Below are 19435 nucleotides of genomic sequence, written 5' to 3' on the forward strand. Positions count from 1 at the left end.
CTTATGGGTGTCAACCTATGTGCCACGTAAAACAATTCCACATTGTGTAACCCCATTGGACCTGTTTATGGGTCAGGCTTTGCCTCTTTGTAAATAGTAAATGACTAGGCCTGAGACTGAGCTTGGTCTAACCATTGAGCCTAAATCTTGAGCCCAAACCTAGTTTTATATAAAGCCCGAAGCCCAATTTAGACAAATATTTTATTATAATTAATTATACATTATTGATAATATATTATATAATATGATAAAATTTATGATGCTAGAAAGATATCATATTGGAAAGGTTTTGACCAATCACAACCCCCATGAATTATACTAAAAACCCACCTGATTGGTTTCTACTTTTGAGATTATGGTTGATTGGTTGTGAGTTTTTTTCAGTATCATGTCTTTCCAGCATCATAGTTGAACCCATATAATATATAGAATATTGTATAATATATTTTTTGCTACTAATATTATTAATAATGTTATGAAATTGGGGTCACAAAAATTTGGAGGAGAAGCTCTAAGGCGTATCTAAAGACATTATCTTTAGAACGTTATTTGCCCCACTTAAATTCACCGAGTTTGTTGTTTTGTTATAGGCAAATTCGTTCTCAAGATACAACAGAGCCTTGGGTGAAAACTACAATCAACAACATGGTTTTTAAAACCGAACCGGTCATGGGTCTAAGTTACCGGTTCGAATGGTCCGATCGTTCAACCGAATGACCGCCTTGTTCTGACAATTTTTTTTTAAATTAAAAAAATTTTAAAACGGTCAAAACTGTTCGAACAATTAATCGGCCAATTCAGTGGTTTGCTGACCAAAATCAACGGTTTTGGGGAAAAACGGAACCGGTAAGGTGACTAATTCCCGGTTTTCCCGGTCTAACCATTCAGTCTGGTTCGGTTTTGAAAACCATGATCAACAAAGTTGAAGAATCTTTAAAGAAACCTTCTATGAGACAATAGTAGATCAGACTGAGAGAGGCAGTAGTGATTTTGAGTGTGAAGTGATCAAAACTTGTGTATGATTCAGCTTTTCTTACATCCTTTTTAGAGATCCTGAAGAGTCATCACCAAGAGAAATGCATTGGTTCGAAGAGCCTCTTTGTATAGCCATGACTTCAAACTTTGTGACTGCCCTCAATTAGTTAATGGTTAGTGACTTTTAATGTTTAAATATTGTCCCTTAAACACACTCGATCAAGTCATAACTGTTGGATTAACTTAAAACGTCAACGATCATGTTTCACCCTTCAAGCCAACGCACCCTTATGTGCAAATCAAACCCAAATGCGATTTCGCAAAATCCACTGTTTGCAATTTGCGATTTTGCAAATCGTAATGTCTGTGATTTGTGATTTCACAAAATTCATGTTATGTGATTTGCGATTTTGAAAATTGTAGTCTACGATTAATGCACCACCACAAACCTTCTCATTGCATCAAATGTCATCACATTAAAAATATATTAGCTTTTTGCAAACCACGCGGGTGCACCCGAAAGTGCGAGCAAAATGTACCTCTGAAGTGCCTCATTGCATTGCACACATGCACGGTAGAAAGTCTCTATACTCTCTTCTTTATAACTTTAACGAGTGTAAACAATCTCTTACTTAAAAGCTCAAAACAAGTTCAATAATTTTCCAATGTGAAACAAGTTTTTAAGGAAGAGAAAACAAGTTGAAACAAAAACTTTTGTTGGGAATTTTAAAACCAATTTTTAAGGTGCATGTGAAGTGTGTTTTCCATGTAATTCATCAATCAAGTAGGGCTTAGGCTTGGTTTATTTGGGAAAGCTTTAATCCAACCAGAAAAATAGTTAGGTTCGGTGTTTATAGTTAGAACTGAAGCCTGTAGGCTTAAAAGTTTGTCCAAGTCTGATATAGAATGGGCTGGATAGGGCCAATCCATTAGGTTATCCAGCCCATGAACATGTTTAATCTCCACAAAGCCCCCACCACCAATCCATTAGGTGTTTCTTTTTTGTGTCTTTCCATGCAAAGATGAATAGAAAAAAATGAAAAAGTTCCATTTGGATCTTCTTGAAAATCGCCCGTTTTGTGATTTTGGCACATAAGCTTTTTCACGTCTTTTTGGCACATAAGCTTGTGATGGTTAGATCTACCACGAATCAAATAGGAAAAGACCAAATTGCAATCTACCAAATTTATAAATAACCGACAGACCGCAGGGAAAAACATGCCAAATGGGGCCTGAATTGCTTGGGAACAGCTATCTAATTAGTTTCATCGAAAAAATGATTTTGAGGCTTAAATTAAAACTATTTTTAATGTTTTGGATTTTTAATATCAGTTTTCAAGTGGTTCATGGGTGGACTTGTATCTCTATTCATGTTTCAAATCAAAAGCAGTAAAGTTCAGTTTGGAAGGAATATAAATACAAATATGTATAATATAAGGCCTCGTTCGCTTTTCGGTAAGTTACTTACCCGGGTAAATGCACTTACCAGGAAACCCTTACCCTGGTAAGTGCATTTACCCATGTTCTTTTATTTCCCAGGTAAATAAGGCAATGGCCATTTTAATCATAGAAATTCATTATTAAAAGGGACATTTTTGTCCCATTCAAGTGTTGGCAACCTTCCCCCTATGTGGGAAGGTTATTTACCCACCTAGGATATGGATATCACTTTCTTGGGTAAGTGATAAGTGATACCCAAGAAAATAAACTTTCCCTGGTCCCCACATAAAACTGAAAAAAAAATGGGATTCCTGGTCAATGAGAACCAAAATCCCATTGAGCAACTTTCCCCCCTCTCCAAATCCAGAAAAAGAACACCCCCTAAATATATATAAAATAATACAAAATATTTGTAGTCTACATATTTGTATTTATATTCCTTCGGAACAAACCTCAATAGAGTTTTGCAAATAGATTTCTCTTAAGGGATGGTTCTTTGACACAAATTTAATGTGTTGAATGTTTATTTGTCACAAATTTAATGCGGATTGTCATTCACGGAACACCACCAATTTTTGTAGAAAGTCCAAATCAGTTATCTCCATGTTCTCCTCACTGTCAGATTAAATGGAGGAAGAGATATTGTGGAGAATTACAGCGATTGTCATTCTTCCCTTGTCAAATATTTCTCCTCACTGTCAGTTGTGAGGAGAAATATTGTGGATTGTTTGTTTAAGTTGCAGAAAATAAACGGAAAAGTACAGATACGCCCATTGCAAATTTCTAATTTCCACTGTAGATCTATAAACAATTAAAATGTAAAATACCCCCACTTTATACACCAATGCCTACCCATGAATTGACATCAATTCCGAGATGGCACCTACCCCAAATGTACTTTGGGCCTAAAAATTCTGACCCTGGGCTGAACCATCATTCTCCCAAAAATAAATCCTCTTTCTTCCATCCTAGAATAAAGCCACCAACCCCATTTAACTTTGATGCTTTAAGAATTGCAGTAGCGCAATCAGTATTGCAAAGTAGGCCTCCCATGAATTTTATTGAAAACCCACTTGATTGCTTCCTACTTTTGAGATTATGGTTGATTGGTCGCAAGTTTTTTTAGTATCATGTCTTTTCAGCATCATAGTTAAACCCATATAATATTCTATAGTATAATATATTTTTTACTACTAATATTATTAATAATGTTATGAAATTGGGGTCACCAAAAACTTGGAGGAGAAGCTCTGAGGTGTATCTAAAGACACTATGTTTAGAATGTTATTTGCCCCCACTCAGATTCACTGAGTTTGTTGTTGTGTTACAGGTAAATTCATTCCCAGGATTCAATAGAACTTTGAGTGAAAATTGCAATCAACAAAGTTGAAGATTCTCTAAAGAAATCTTTTGTGAGACAATAGTAAATCGGACTGAGAGAGGCAGTAGTGATTTTGAGTGAGAAGTGATCAAAACTTGTGTATGATTTGGCTTTGCTCACATCCTTTTTAGAGATCTTGGAGAGTCATCACCAAGAGAAATGCATTGGTTCAAAGAGCCTCTTTGTATAGCCATGATTTCAAACTTTGTGACTGCTCTCAATTAGTTAATGGTTAGTGACCTTTAATGTTTAAATATTGTCCCTTGATCACACGAGATCAAGTCATGACCGTTGGATTAACTTAAAACATCAATGGTCATGGTTCACCCTTCAAGCCAATGCACCCTTATGTGCAGATCAAAACCAAATGTGATTTCACAAAATCCACAGTTTGCAATTTTTTATTTTGCAAATCGTGATGTCTGTGATTTGTGATTTCACAAAATTCATGTTATGTGATTCGCGATTTTGCAAATTGTAGTCTACGAAATGTGTCATCGCAAACCTTCTCATCGCTTCAAATGCCATCACATTAAAAATATAGTTACTTCTTGCAAACCATGCGGGTGCACGCGAAAGTGCGAGCAAAATGTACCTCTGAAGCGCCTCATTGCATCGCACACATGCATGGTTAGTGACCTTTAATGTTTAAATATTGTCCCTTGATCACACGAGATCAAGTCATGACCGTTGGATTAACTTAAAACATCAATGGTCATGGTTCACCCTTCAAGCCAATGCACCCTTATGTGCAGATCAAAACCAAATGCGATTTCGCAAAATCCACAGTTTGCAATTTTTGATTTTGCAAATCGTGATGTCTGTGATTTGTGATTTCACAAAATTCATGTTATGTGATTCGCGATTTTGCAAATTGTAGTCTACGAAATGTGTCATCGCAAACCTTCTCATCGCTTCAAATGCCATCACATTAAAAATATAGTTACTTCTTGCAAACCATGCGGGTGCACGCGAAAGTGCGAGCAAAATGTACCTCTGAAGCGCCTCATTGCATCGCACACATGCATGGTAGAAAGTCTCTATACTCTCTTCTTTATAACTTTAAGGAGTGTAAACAAGCTCCTACTTAAAAGTTCAAAACAAGTTCAATAAATTTTCAATATGAAATAAGTCTAACTTTTGTCGGGAATTTTAAAACCAGTTCTCAAGGTGCATGTGAAGTGTGTTTTCCATGTAATTTATCAGTCAAGTAGGGCTCAGGCTTGGTTTAGAGTAAGAACCCAAGCCGGTAGGCTTAAAAGTTTGTCCAAGTCTGATATAGAATGGGTTGGCTAGGGCCAATCCATTAGGTTATCTAGGCCATGAACAGGTTTAATCCCCATAAAGCTCCCACCTCAATAAATAATAAATAAATAAGTGCGAAGAGATTAGAGAGAATAAATTAATTTGATTTGTTAATTTTCTTGAGAATGAAAAATAACTTGCTTTGTTGAAAGGAAGTGTGTTGATAGCGCTCTCCATCCTCTTTTGGGAAGGTTCTTGTTTGGGAAATAGAACCAGTCATAGTGGGAACATTCCTTCTCAGATTCGAACTTACCAGACTCGTTTGGCCATTTGGGAAGGTTCTCCACTTAGAGAGGCTACCGTCGGTGAGGAGAGGGTTAGAAGGGCCACTTTAAGCAATGATCAGTTGAGCTCAACCTTCATCGGATCTAACCTATTCAACAAATTTATAAACTCATATGCGTTCAAACTCAGCCTCACCAATGTCTTCCTCCTCGACATCTTCCCTTCGAATGCCAACACCCTCCCCACCGCCTGCAAGTTCAGCCATGGCAGATCTGAGGCTCTTGCATTTGAATGCCACAAAATCCCCAAATCCACAATTTTCCGGTTTCCAATTCTAGGGTTTCCCAATACAATCTCTTCCTTTCCACAAATATTTTTGCTACGTTAGTGGTGCTGACAACCGATGGGAGGAGGGCAAATTTTTCATGAGAGAAAATTCAACATTTCGTTTCTTTCTGTTAGCACATGATATCAATTCTTAAAAACAATAAGGATAGTTTAAGATAATATGTAAACAGAGTATAGTTAGTCAATTAGCTAAATCATAAAGGTAATTTATGAAATTTGCCCTTATCATAAAATACTCCACTTTAACACTCACGAGTAAGTAGGTATTTATAATATATATTATAAATATATTATGCCAACTAGCTAAATTAATTGTAGGTTTTTCTTTCTAGGTTAATCTAAACCAAACCGAAAAAATTGTAGATTGATCGATTTAGAAGTTGTTTTGCATCGAACTATCGATGGTGTTTATTTTATAACATTTTGTACAAAATTGCTTCGAAAAATGAGAAAATCACTTTTACACGGTCATGGTCTCACTTGATTATTGAATTACTTAAGTGGTTTGGTCATTTATTTTCATTTTAATATTTGAATGTGTATAATAAGTAATGTAAAATGTAATATTTATAAAGTTTAAGTTATAATGATAATTTTTAAATCATATGTTAATATATTATGATAATATACATATTAAATTACTCAATTTAATCAATAAAGATAATATAAATTTTAAGTTATGTATTATATTTAATAAAAATCAAGTTTTTAAAAAACATGATTCATTCTTTTGAAAGGAAAGAGCAAAAAAAAAAAAAAAGAAGAACAAATGCCACAAATAGACCTTAAAAGTTAAAACTAGGGGTACTCATAGTTTGGTTAACCGAACCGTGAGCCTTTTTTGTAACCGAATTGATACTACCGGTTTTTAGAAAACTGGTAACCTAAACCGAACCAATGCCAATCGGTTAACCGGTTGACCGGTTCAGTTAACCATCAGTTTGGTTCATCGATTTTTTGGTTTTTTTATTTTTACAATATATTATAAAAAATATAAATATATTTATATATAATGTATATTTATTAATTTATAATATATAAAAATATATAATATATATAATATATATAAATATATATAAAATATATAGAAATATATATATACCGATCGGTTCAATTAACTGCCAATTTTTTATATTGATTAACAGAAACCAAACCGATACCTTTATTTTTTTTAAATACCGAACCAAAACCAAACAGACTGATTCGATTAACCGATTTTCGATTGATTTTTTCAGTCGATTCAGTTTTCGGTATTTTTCTCACCCCTACTTAAAACCGACCCCAAAATTGCTAGACCATGACCGACCCTGATTCGACCTCATTTGGTCTTTTTCACCAGAAAACTGAAGAGAAATGGAACCATCTTGAGATTCATTATAAGGATAACTTTGTCATTCTGGAAAAGAAGTATGAGTAATTGACTAATTGGTTCCGAGAACTATAATGTAACTACCGCACATGCTTCAACTTCCCCTAAAAAACAGAATCAAAACGTTATAATTCGTTGGTGCGTACACTGCACATTCCTCTCTCTCTCTCTCTCTCTCTCTCTGCGCGCCTGCGGGCAAATCTCTTTGCAGAAAATATTCGATTAGTTTCCTTAATCGGAACCAAACATCACGACGGCCATTGCCCCTCGTACTCAACTACCCAACTCGATAAATGGTCCATACCCTCCTCCCCCTCTCACCATGGTTTTAGAGGCTCAACAGTTTGTTTAACAGAGACGAATCGATGGAAGGAAACCATGAAGACAAAGACGTTTCTAAGCTGCTTCTGAAGCTCATGGAAGGCTACAGCGATGCTGCAATTGTTCCATTATCTGAATTATCGCCGTCAAAGGAAATCACTATTAACGCAGAAGCTGCTTCATGTTCAAGAAAACGGAAACCTTCGCCTCAGATAGAACGCGACCGGAGAGTCCAGATGAGCGGTCTCTACGCAACTCTCCAATCCATGATTCCCAATCTCCTCCATAAGGTTAGCGGAATCCCCCCCCCCCCCTCTGGTATTTGTGCTGGGTTGTATCGAAATGGTAAAATAGATAACGGGTCTGAGGAAATGCAGGCTACGAGGGTGAAGATAATCGAGGAGACAATTGCTTACATAAAAGAACTCGAGGAATGCTTAGAAGAATTGAAACGACGGAAGGCAGCGGCGGTTCGTGCATTACGCTTGTGCAACCATCCGAATGCATCGTCGTCGGTAGACGTGACTGTTTCCGGCAACGTTGCGTTCTTCGAGGTGCGCTCGGCGATGGTACGGCGGAGTCTGGTGAAGGAAATTTTTGGGGTATTCGACAAACACAGGGTGGAGGTATTGGCCGCCGGTGTTGCTGTGCATGAGCCGGAGCTGAGGTTAACGGTCACTGCTTTGATCGACGGCAACGGAGACGACGTCGGTGCTGCTGAGAGAATCAAGACGGACCTCCTAACCTTACTGTTCTAGTTCTTTTCTGTTTTCCTTTTTCTCTTACTCAAGACTGAGGAGTTTGCTCTGTACAGGAGAAAAAAAAAAGCTAATAGCAGCAGATTTGCAGATTGCAGCAGGAGAGAAGATGGTGGACCCCACCAACCCAGCACATTTTTGTTGGTGGGGTCCACATTTTCCGTTTTTTGGGGATGAATTATGAAAGCGAGCTTGAGTTAAGGTCCAAACTCCAAAGATGGAGACAGTTTCAAGTCCAGGTCCAGTGCTCATAGTCACGTGTGGACTGTGGTGTAGATTGGGCTGGGCCGGGCCCAGGCCTATAGGTTTGTTAATATAATTGAAATTCTTTCAAGTAAAAGAGCTTTTGGGCTTCCAAGTCCAGCTATATGAAATTGGGTGGATTGGATTTCAATAAGGATGGATGGGCATTTACTTAGACGTGTACTCCGGAGCAAGTCTGATAAAGCTGTATTAAAAAAGGAATTAACTTGGACCGGTTAAGAACCCTAATTCTCTTAGCGCCTGTTTGATTTGTGGGAATAGGGGTCTGGAATTGGATTCCGATTCCAACTGTTTGGTTGGGCAGAATGGGAACCCCATTCCTATTCCTGGTAGAATGGCATTCCCACATCCCTCCCCCTCCTATGGGAATGAAATCCTATTCCAGTTTATTCAAATTCTCATTCTGATTTTTATCTGAACCAAACAGTCTATGGGAATAGGCCATTCCGGTTCCAATTCTGATTTTGACTATGAACCAAATGAACTCTTAAATTCTTACAACAAGCTGTATATATGGTATGAATTTTATATTTTGTGAGTATGGTTTTTATGTTGCCTTCGGTTCTTCAGGCTCGAATTATTTGCAAGTTGAATCTCAATTGCACTGGTGTAAATGCATGGGAGTGCAAATAGGTTGAGTGTGAATTCTGGTTTACTTTTGCCTCAGACTTGGCTTTATTTGTTTGTAAGAAGTAAAATAAGTGGTGAAATGATGTTGGTTCCCCATCTTATATGAAAGAGAATGGAGGTAAGAGGAGGGCTATATGTTTGGGACAGATATAAGAAACAAGATGATTTGGTCCCCACGTGAGGTAGGAGGAACTAGGAAGGTGATACAAATTTTGCATTGGTTTTTGGGATGCAAAATTTTCACTTCAAGTGAATGCAAATGAGACAAAAAGTACAAGTTTTATATCCGGTAGGACTGTAGGAGTTCAAATCATAGTTACAAACAAATGGGTGTAAAACTGAGTTGGGCGCTGGTTCAGATTTGCACTGCAAAGTGCAAACAGAGTCTCTAGTACATTTTGGATTGGAAAAGAAACTGAATGGAAAGATTTCTTGCACACTTACCCACTTATTTCAATAACAAGGAACCAAATGCAGCATCAAGAATCTGGGACTTGGAGTGCCAAAAAAATGAAATATTCTCAACTCAATTCAACTTATCTTAGTCACATGGAAAGACATTTATCCAACATAGACTCTCCATCAGGTTAAGGAACCTCTGAACTTGTAACATGTTCAACAAGCTTACATATGTTTGTCGACAAATGCACAAAAGATCTACCAATTGATAAACTGATGTTTATCAGTCATTAGTTGTTACTCTTAGATATGGGAGAATGACACCGAAACATTGCCATTCTTCCCATGCAATGTGCAGGTAAGATATGTATCAATACTTAAAAACTTGCTCCTACATCTAACATCTGGGCAATCTAAATCTTTTCTCTAAACAATTCATCTAGCTACAGCCTACATGTGTTGCTTCATTCTGTTGGATATACTGACCTCCAGCAATCATCCCTACTATAATGGGGTTGGTTACATGAATCCTGTTTCGCCATTTTGTTCTGTTTAATGCTATATCCGTTGTTAAATTATGAGTGCTGAAAACTGACCTCTAGTAATAGGCACCAGAGAACAAGGTTTGTTTCTCATAGCTGCTGGCACTGTGTTTCAAGCTTAGAAGACAAAACATGGCTTAAACCTCAGCTCAATAGGTAAAACTCTGATAACCAAGCAGAGATTTATTTTGGGCAGTCATTTCTCAAATATGAGATATGAATTACCTCAATTTCCATACAGTTTCACATTTTCATGGGGCACAAAAAAAACAACAAAAACAAAAAAGTGAGATGTGTATCTGTAAGAAAATTTAGCTGCCACTGCTTATCTTTCAGATATTAATCTGCAAAACAAAACAATAAAAGAACACTCTGAAAAGAGTAGAGAATACTAAAACTAGATTGAAATGCTCCAAAAAACTCCAAGTGAATTGTCTCTTTTATGTGCCAGTACTTGTGTTATCCACCTTGGCAAAACGCCCTTTGATCCTTGTCCTGCTCTCTGCACGAACTTTCCGGGATTCATATCGAATATGCTTGTCATATCTGTTTTTTTTTTTTTTCCAATTAAGAGTATCAGCTCACTAAAAAATGATGAAAGACAAAGTCCTCAGCTCACTCTAAATATAAAAATCATGTTGTTTCCTAATTCAAGTTAGGAAGTTGGCTCATATTCTTTAATCATAAATGAAATCTAATTTTAGTTTTCTGACTCGTTGAAAAATTGTAAAGTACTTATACCAACTGTCTTCATGAAGTTTTTATTTATTTACTTTTGGTAAGGTCAAAGATAACGTGGTTACCTTCTTGCTTTCTTCTTCTCTTTGTACCTTGAGATCACTGAGCCCCTGTCAATTCTAGTTAACTCATGTTGAAAAGTTCTTGCCAAGATTGGTAAGCTCTCTGTAACAATTGGACATTGTAACTGCTCTTTGTAGCCAGCGTTGGCATGGCTTACAGTGCCACAATCTTCAGTAGGTTTGCCAAGAACCAGCAGGCTTTCCTCTAAATGGTTCTCTGAATAAGTGAGTGAAATTGGAACTTGATCTGCTGGCTCACCACAGTCACCATGCCATTGAAGTACACTTGCCTGCATACGTAGAAACCAAATATTTAACTTCACCAGGTAAATATCATATCAAATTGAAGAAGCAAAACTACAGGCTGAAACCAATTATAAATTCACAATGCTTCAATCCAACCATAACCACTCAAAAAATAGATCAAACTACAGGCTGAAATTAAATAATAGATTAGATTAAGATCCATAAAAAACAAACTTGTAACAGATATGATCTTTGATGCATGGACACAACTCCACTGGCTAAGGTTGGTTCTTCCTTTCAGCACTCCCAAGAGATTGCCACCATAGAACCCAAGACCTTTAAATGCCAACACCAAATGACCTAACATTAATTTATTAGTAGTACACTCATGCACCATTAGCCCATACCAGCTGAAAAAAGATTACTGATGACCAGCTCACTGAAGGGACAACTGTAGGGTTACTTGGTGAACAAATTGATACCACATTCTAAGTAATAAAGCTGGTTGAGGAGCAGGAATATTCATTCACATAAGAGCAGAGATGATGCAGTACTAATTCATTTTTTCCACTAAAGAAGGATCAAGAAAAAGAGATAGGCATACTTAAGTTAGGATGGTAATAGGCCACCCACCACAGAACTTTCCTAAATCCTAAAGCTAGCCTTTGAATGAGTTCCTAAATCTCAAAGCCTCTTCTATTAGTTGCCACCTTAACAAAACCTTCGCATAACGGCTCAATTAAATAGAAGAGACCCTTCAAGGCTGCACAATGAGTTACTATAGAAAGCACTACCATATCAACATTGCTAATCAATGAGAAATAAAATGATAGGGAGTATAACAAGGTGATTCAGACTAAAGCAAGGTGAAAAAGAGGGCTTACATCGTAACCAGATAGTAATGTTACCCCTGTGTTGTGTCCAATTCCTGTATGCATGTATCCACTCTGTAGATTTTGCTCCAGAATTGGAGTTTCTAACCCAAGAAGTGATTCGATCTCCCCAGGTTCAATGTTCATGCTGCTTAAGCTTTCCAACTTTGCTAGTTTGCAGAGCTGATGGAGTATCTCTTCCTTGTGTTTCCCACAAGCTGTTTTTCGGTTCTGAGGCAAAAAAATGAACATCTAAAGAATGTTAATAACAAATGATGATAGTCAAAAGCAAAACAGCAATAAGAAATTCTCGTTCAAAATAGAGGAAACCAGAAGTATAAGTTTCTGAGATCCCACCGTTTATTTAAGCCCAATTTGAATTAATCCACTTTAGCCAAAATAAAATAAATAGAAGAGAAAGGGAACTTTCAGAGCCTTACCTTGGGCGGAGGAGGGATCCCTATTGCCTGGAAATTTTGGCTCGAATTAGTCGAAACAATCAGATTGTCGAGACTTACAACAGAAGTGTCCCATGCCAAATCATCAGTGAGCTTATCACCCATCGATCCATAGTGGACAGAAACAAATGAATTCCCTTCAGGATCATCCTCTCTCAGTAACAGAGACTTGTACCCTACGTCTTCAAACCCAAGAATGGAAGATAACTCAATCGCCGAAGGACAGCCAGAAAACCCTTCAAGGGGTCTCCTGTCGTGAAGCGTGGATGAAGAACCACCATGACTGTCCCAGTCACAGTTCTGACAGAGGACGAGATTCTCCGTGGAACAGTAAATTGAAGCCGGGTTTGAAGCGCAAGCATCGCAAAGTTGCGACCGAGAGTGCTTTCCAAAGAGTGGGTTACCCGAGTGGACGTCATGGTCGCAGGAGATACAGAGCTTAGCAGTATCGGCCCTGCAGTAGATCAGTGCTCTCAATTCTCCACAGAAATCGCAGAGACATTTCTGGGTTTCTCTATTCTGCTGTTGTTGTCGTTGCTCATCATCTTCTTTTCCTTTTACGTTAATTGGCTGCTCCTGCTCTTCTTCAGGACTTTGCGGATCCCGTATAAACTCGGCCATTTTCTTTCGTTATATCTCTGCAATTTCTCTGGAAAACAGAGGAGAGAAGAAGAAAAGACAGACTTGAACAGAGAAAGTAATGAGGAAAATTATAACAAGGCATAAGAACGATCAAACTGCCCTCACTGCCTGCATTTTTCTATGTAAAAGAAACGGCATAGACAGGGATGCTGACGACAGAGAAGGTTTCTCACTCTCTCCAGATTTTAGACTTCAACGAGGGAAAGCTGGTTTGCTGAATCTCTTCTCTCTCTTGTCTCTTGAAGGAGACGAGAAACAAAAAGGTGATTTCTGGTTTTCTCGCTCGATCTTTTCCAAAAGAGAAAGGATTATAGGGAGAGGACAATAACAAGTACAGAGTACAGTCTTACAGACGGACTGACACACAACAGAGAGAGAAGAAGGAGAGGTCTGATATTTTTAGTCCTGAACCCAATTTTCTGGTAAAAGCCACCAATCCTGTCCCATTAGTCCCAACAGATTTTTAAGCTTTTAACGGTTCTAGTAAATAATTAGCCACCCTGATCAGGATACAAAGCACGGTATGTTGACTGTTAGATTGGAATCTTAATCAAGAAAATACTGCAGCGTATGTTCATACATCAATGGAAGCTATGCGATTATTAACTTATTAATTATTATTATTATTTGACATGATAAAACCGAAAAGCTACTTTAATGAGGTACCGTTTGACAACAATTTTTTAGAAATATTTTAAATACAAATGCCGTTTGGCAAGTGGATTGGTCTATGGAGCTTTTAAAATCACATTTAAAAATTATTTATTATGCAAAAAAAAAAATTCATTTGAAACTTCCTAAAATCTGGGGTTTATAAGTCTTTTCGGGTTTTTCCTAAAATTTGGCCTTTAGTTACTAAGGCCTTGTTCGTGTTTCGATAAATTATTTACCTGGGTAAGTGCATTTATTTATGTTTTTTTATTTTCTAGATAAATAAAATAATAACTATTTTATTTATAAAAATTCCTTTATCAAGGGGCAATTTTTCCCACCCAAGTGTTGGCAATTTTTCCTTAGATGGAAAAGTTAATTTACCCACATAGGAGATGGGTATCACAGGGATTAGTGATGTCTAGGAAAATAAACTTCCCCTAATCCTACATAAATCTGAAAAAAAAAAAATGATGGATTTCATGGTAAGTTTTCCCCCTCTCAAAATCCCCAAAACAAATTCCCCCTAAATAGAAAAGGACTGATTTTCGATTTTCCAACCTAAACCCAGAAGACCACGAAAAGATTTACCAAACACCACCTTAATTAATTAATTAAAACCAATGGTTTTAGGAATAAAAAAACAGATAAATGGATGGCTTGCGGAACAGCCGCGTCGTGGCACTCTGCTTCTAATGTTAAGTATAATAATAAGTGGTGTATTAAGCTCTGAAGTCTCTGCGATTTGGGATGAGCACGAGACCACGTAATGAGAGAAGAGAGCCCTGGGCCCCTCAGTAGTCAGTAGTAAACTTCTAGTAATCAAGATTAGTCTCATGGGCTTTGCTCTGCAAAGGCCCACAAGTGCGTCACCAAATTTACGTGGGCCCTTACCTTGGATGTGGGCTCAGATCTTTCTCAAAAGTATAAAATCATCGGATGGCATTGCCTTCTTCACCAGTGTCCTTCCGGTTCCGGTACATTGAATAGAATAGAATAGAATAGAATGGAATGGAACAGAGAGATTCAAAGATTCTTGCTTCACTTTCTATCCTATACAATTAATGTTCTTGTCCTCTTTTCTGTGAGGGTGCCCAACTTTGTCGCGTAATCAAACTAGAAACACACGAGAGGCATATGAGAGAGAGAGAGAGAGAGAGGTTATTCACGTTTTGTAGCCCGTCTTAATCAATGAAATTTTTTCTAGGAAGTTGAAATGCCAAAGTCTTGCAGTATGTCATCGTTTTCTTGGGATGATTCATGAAACACAGAAAACCCCCCCCACCCCACATAGGCAACATGTAGTTTTAGGGGGTTTCACACAGCACCTTGTACTTTTATATGATGACAAATGATCCTTTTTCATCACTGTTTCATACAAAAGAAGTTTGACCTTCAAATATTAAAAAAAAATCCCATGTCTTGCTTTATAAAACAATTTTGTTCTTGCAGTGCAAATTAATTTGCACTGATGTACAACTGGTAGTGCAAATTTTGATTTATTTCTGTTTCAAAATTTAACTTCCTTTGTTTCTTTGCAGTACAAATGAAAGTAATAGAAGACCTGGAGTAAAGTAAAACCCAAAACAACATTAAACCATTTGCGTTCTTTTTATTTGCAGTTGCATGCATTTGTACTAGTGCAAATTGCAATGTTAAACACAATATACCCATTTATACCTATTTATTAGGGAAAATGGCAGATTAGTATCCTGTACTTTGTGCCTAGTCTCAATTTAGTCCCCAAACTTTAAAGCATATTAATCCAGTACCTAAATTTTCAAGACATACCAATTTAATACCTACTGTAAACCAGCCATTAAATAAAATGTAAAAAGATACAAATGCCCTTCAGGCGTCAGCTAATTTTCTTTATAAACCTGTTCTTCATGCTGGTTAAGGTGACACTGGAAAAGGGATTGCACATAAAATTTTAAAGAAAACAAAATGCCAAAATTAACATAAACGAAGCATTTAGCACAAAATCACACTCGATTCTTCAAAAGGCAGAACGATACATCCACCTACAATGTTTCCAGCTCCAAACCCTTTGACTGTATTTATTTTCATTGATATTATGCCTCACCATTCCACCATGGTCTCAGCCAAACTACAATTGGTCGCTTCCCAACATGTGGGGATCATTATAAGGATCCGGGTTGTTAAAAATCTAAAAGCCCACAAAAATTCCAGCAAATCCCAATTTCATCATGAGTAGGGGTGTCAATTGGATTGGATTTGGTCCAATCTCATTCATTTTAATATGAGCCCATTATAAATGGATCAGGTTCAATCCAATCCAATGAATGTTTTGGATCAATTTTGACCGATCCAATTCAATGACTGGACTGTCCAATCTGTTCAAATTCATTTTGATTTAGATTGATTTCAACCCAAACCTGGTATATTGACACATTTTCTTATCTTATATCAATGGATCAGACAGTGACTTAATCCAACCAATCCAATATAAATTTGTTAAGGACAGACCAGGACCAATTTAATCTAATAAATATTTTGGATTGAATTGGTTCAATCCAACGTCTTGTTGGTCTATCCAATCCATCCAAATTGATTTTGGACAAACTGGAGGGCAATATCCAGGAGTGAAAATTAATGTCGCCGGTGGAAAAGGTCACAATGGGGAGTTTGCCAAGATTTATGAGCAACAAGGTCGGGGAGCAGGAGCAGAAATATTTAGTCCACCAAATCGTCGGTTGTCACCATCAGTTTCTGGTTCAGGTCTCCTCCAACAAGAAGGATTAGGGCCTGGGCTTTTACTTCTCACCACCCACCAGGAGCTTAACAGCCTTAACTGCTATTACGCCGTCCAGCATATGAACCCACTTATGATATATGTCACTTGAAGACGGTCTTTCAGTCTAAAATTCTAGGGTTACAGTTGAAACCCACCAATAATAGAGATTGCTACGATTGTTAAGATTTCTTTGAGGATTCCACACAGATTCTTAGGATTGAAATCCACAACCCAAAGATTGTTACGATTTCTTTGAGTATTTGTCCAAAAAGATTGTTACGATATAGCATATCAAAGGTGTAGGGATCACTTCTATAATATCATTACTGCCACTAACGATCTTAGATCAATCTCCGCCAACATACCATCCTCCTCTGTTTCATCTTCTTGAGGAAGAAGATGATGAACAGTATTTTTTTCTTGAAAGCCAATTTTGACTAGCAAAGTTTAACTGATCGTTTTAGTTATTCAACGGGCTGTAGAACCAATGATAAGGTTTTGTCAGTATTAAATACATGGGATCCACATCTTTTATGAATTTAATATTGGCATCATTGGTTCCATAGCCTGCTGAACAGCTAAAGCCTTCAGCTAATCCGAATTCAATCATAATGTCACATAATACACATAATTGACAGCTGATTAATGGATGGTAGATACTAAATTGGCATGTTTTTGAAAGTATAAATACTGAATTGGCATATTTTAAACTTCAAGGCCCAAAATACAATGTGCAAATTTGCAATTTTCCCTTAATATTATTATAACATATACTTGTGGTTGGAGTCATACAACAAAAGATTAAAAAAAAAAAAAACTGTTAAGATTAGCCAACCAATCTTAAAAATCCAAATGATGTGCAATAGCTTCAAGTAAATAGGCATTTGATGCAACTAGTCTAGGAAATCCAAAAAATTACACCAAATCTTAATCAACATAAAAATCTAAACTGTCAAAATTGATCAACTAGTCAGTCTTGACCACCCAAATAATGTGACAAAATTTCAACCTCAACCATCAAAACGGCATCCTAAGATCAATCAATTAATCTTAGCCATCCATGATATACAACGATTTCAGCCTCCACTAATCTACGACCATCATTCACATCACAACCAAGGTTCAAAGAATTGACACGTATCGGCTGATATGCATCGTTCCGGGACCCCTTCGATACGCCCCTATAGTGGGTGTATTGGGGGTATGACTTGTTCAAGGGGTAGAGGAGCCTTAAACCGGGCCCCCTGAACCGGTTTCAGAAAAAAATAAAAAAAAAGCAAAAAAAAATAGTATCAATTCGCCCGATACGCCGATAGGGGCGTATCGAGTGTATCGATATTTTGAACCCAAGGTTCAAAGTATCGGAAACACAATTTTAAGAAACGTGTTGGGATACATTTTAGATACGCATAGATACGGATGAAAAATCAAGACACACATAAGTATGATAGAAAATTTAAATAAATCGTAAAAAATATATTAGTAATAATACTTATAAGTTTTATATGATTGTAAATAAGTTATTTAAATGTAAAAAACATATTTTAATGTTTATATAAAATGTGACATATCAAGATATAATCAAGGTTCAAAGTATCGGAAATGCTATGAGTATCAGAGAGGCAAATTTAAGAGATGTATCGGGATGCACCTTGTATACACATGGATACGGACAAAAAATTAAGATACGCATGGAAACACATGGAAATGCTATAAATACTCTAATAAATCATAAATAAACATCAATATCACTAAATATAAGACGTAAATGAGCTATTTATGCATAAAAATAACACATTTTCAGTGGGTTTTATGAAAAAACATATTATAATCAATAAACGGGAAGTTGGGAATAGAAACATACTACCTAATTATGGACATAATAGATCAAGTAATTATTTTGCATGTTTTATTCTAATTTTATAAAAGCTAAATTATTTTTTATTTTTATTCAAATAATTATTTTTTTATGTTTTATTCTAAAAATTAAATTAAAATTAAGAAAAGTAAATATGTAACAAAAAATTGAATGGATTTGTGGACATAATAGATGAAATAATTATTTTGCATATTTTATTCTAAAAATTAAAAAAAATAAATATCAATGTTTTAAAACACAAAGGCATTCCACTACCTAGAGGCGTGAAGCATAGTTCAGAATGGAAGAGGTGTAAGCTTCCTTAAGAGGAGTAAGGAGGGATTTCATTTTTTTCTTTATCTTTAATAAAAAAACTTTTATATAAAGAAAAATAAAAATGCATAATGGTTGTTGAAAGGGGGGTCTTGTCGAAGTGGAGCAAGACCCCCCTAACTCAAAAAAATAAATTAGGCTACAACGAAAAGGGGGATGGGGGGGGGGGGGTCTAGAAAGCCCCCAGCCAAAGGGGTAAGGGGCAAACCACTTTTTTTCCCCTTATATTTTCTAACATTGGCTGAAAATGTAAAAGAAATTTGAAAAAAACATATTTAGTTTCACTCCTTTTTTCATAACCTTGAAAAACTTGTTGAATCTTGCAAATTTATAGGCGTTTTGGCAAATTTTTACAAGATTTGAATCTTTAAAAATGTTAAAAAGCTTTTTGAAGGGTTTGGGAAAGAAAGAGGGCTTTTGAAATGGGTTTAGAAACCCTCTTTCGAAGGGAGTTTTATTTGCATTTCCACCACAGTAAAATCGTATTGTATCAGCCGATACAGTGCCGAAACGCATCGATACTCAATGATAAAGGTACGATACGGCCTTGATACGATGAATAGATATGGCACATTCAATTTGGTACCATGTACCGTGCCGAAAACTTGCTGGAATGATACATATCGACTGATACGGCCGATACGTGATGAAATTTTGAACCTTTGATATAATTAATAACCGTTGAAAATTGATGGAATAACTAAAATGTGAAAAAAGCAAAAAAAAACTAAAATGAGAATATATATATATATACACACACATCAATTTTCAGATAACCAATATAATTTATCTTAATATTTATTAGTATATAAATTTTAATAATTAATTTCAGCATTTTTTAATAAGCACTACTAAGAAAA

At 36.4% G+C, this 19435-nt stretch overlaps 2 protein-coding genes across 2 annotated transcripts; one reads left to right on the plus strand and one right to left on the minus strand.

Moving 5' to 3' along the window:
* Positions 1–7180: 7180 nt before the first annotated feature.
* On the plus strand, positions 7181–8519 carry LOC148861642 (uncharacterized). The gene is made up of 2 exons (XM_088942014.1): positions 7181–7654; positions 7742–8519. Exons 1-2 carry the CDS (start codon positions 7409–7411, stop codon positions 8120–8122), a joined length of 627 nt encoding a protein of 208 aa, XP_088798140.1. The 5' UTR covers positions 7181–7408; the 3' UTR covers positions 8123–8519.
* Positions 8520–10090: 1571 nt separating this feature from the next.
* Positions 10091–13561, minus strand: LOC148861643 (zinc finger protein CONSTANS-LIKE 13-like). Its single transcript, XM_088982809.1, has 4 exons — positions 12316–13561; positions 11888–12106; positions 10761–11047; positions 10091–10503 (listed from the first exon to the last, which is right to left on the minus strand). The coding sequence occupies exons 1-4, from the start codon at positions 12952–12954 to the stop codon at positions 10398–10400; spliced, it is 1251 nt and encodes a 416-aa protein (XP_088838935.1). The 5' UTR covers positions 12955–13561; the 3' UTR covers positions 10091–10397.
* Between the last annotated feature and the right edge of the window lie 5874 nt (positions 13562–19435).

The sequence above is a fragment of the Nelumbo lutea genome, chromosome 4, assembly GCF_056320005.1.
Source record: "Nelumbo lutea isolate HS-2025 chromosome 4, American lotus-T2T, whole genome shotgun sequence".
Lineage (NCBI taxonomy): Eukaryota > Viridiplantae > Streptophyta > Magnoliopsida > Proteales > Nelumbonaceae > Nelumbo > Nelumbo lutea.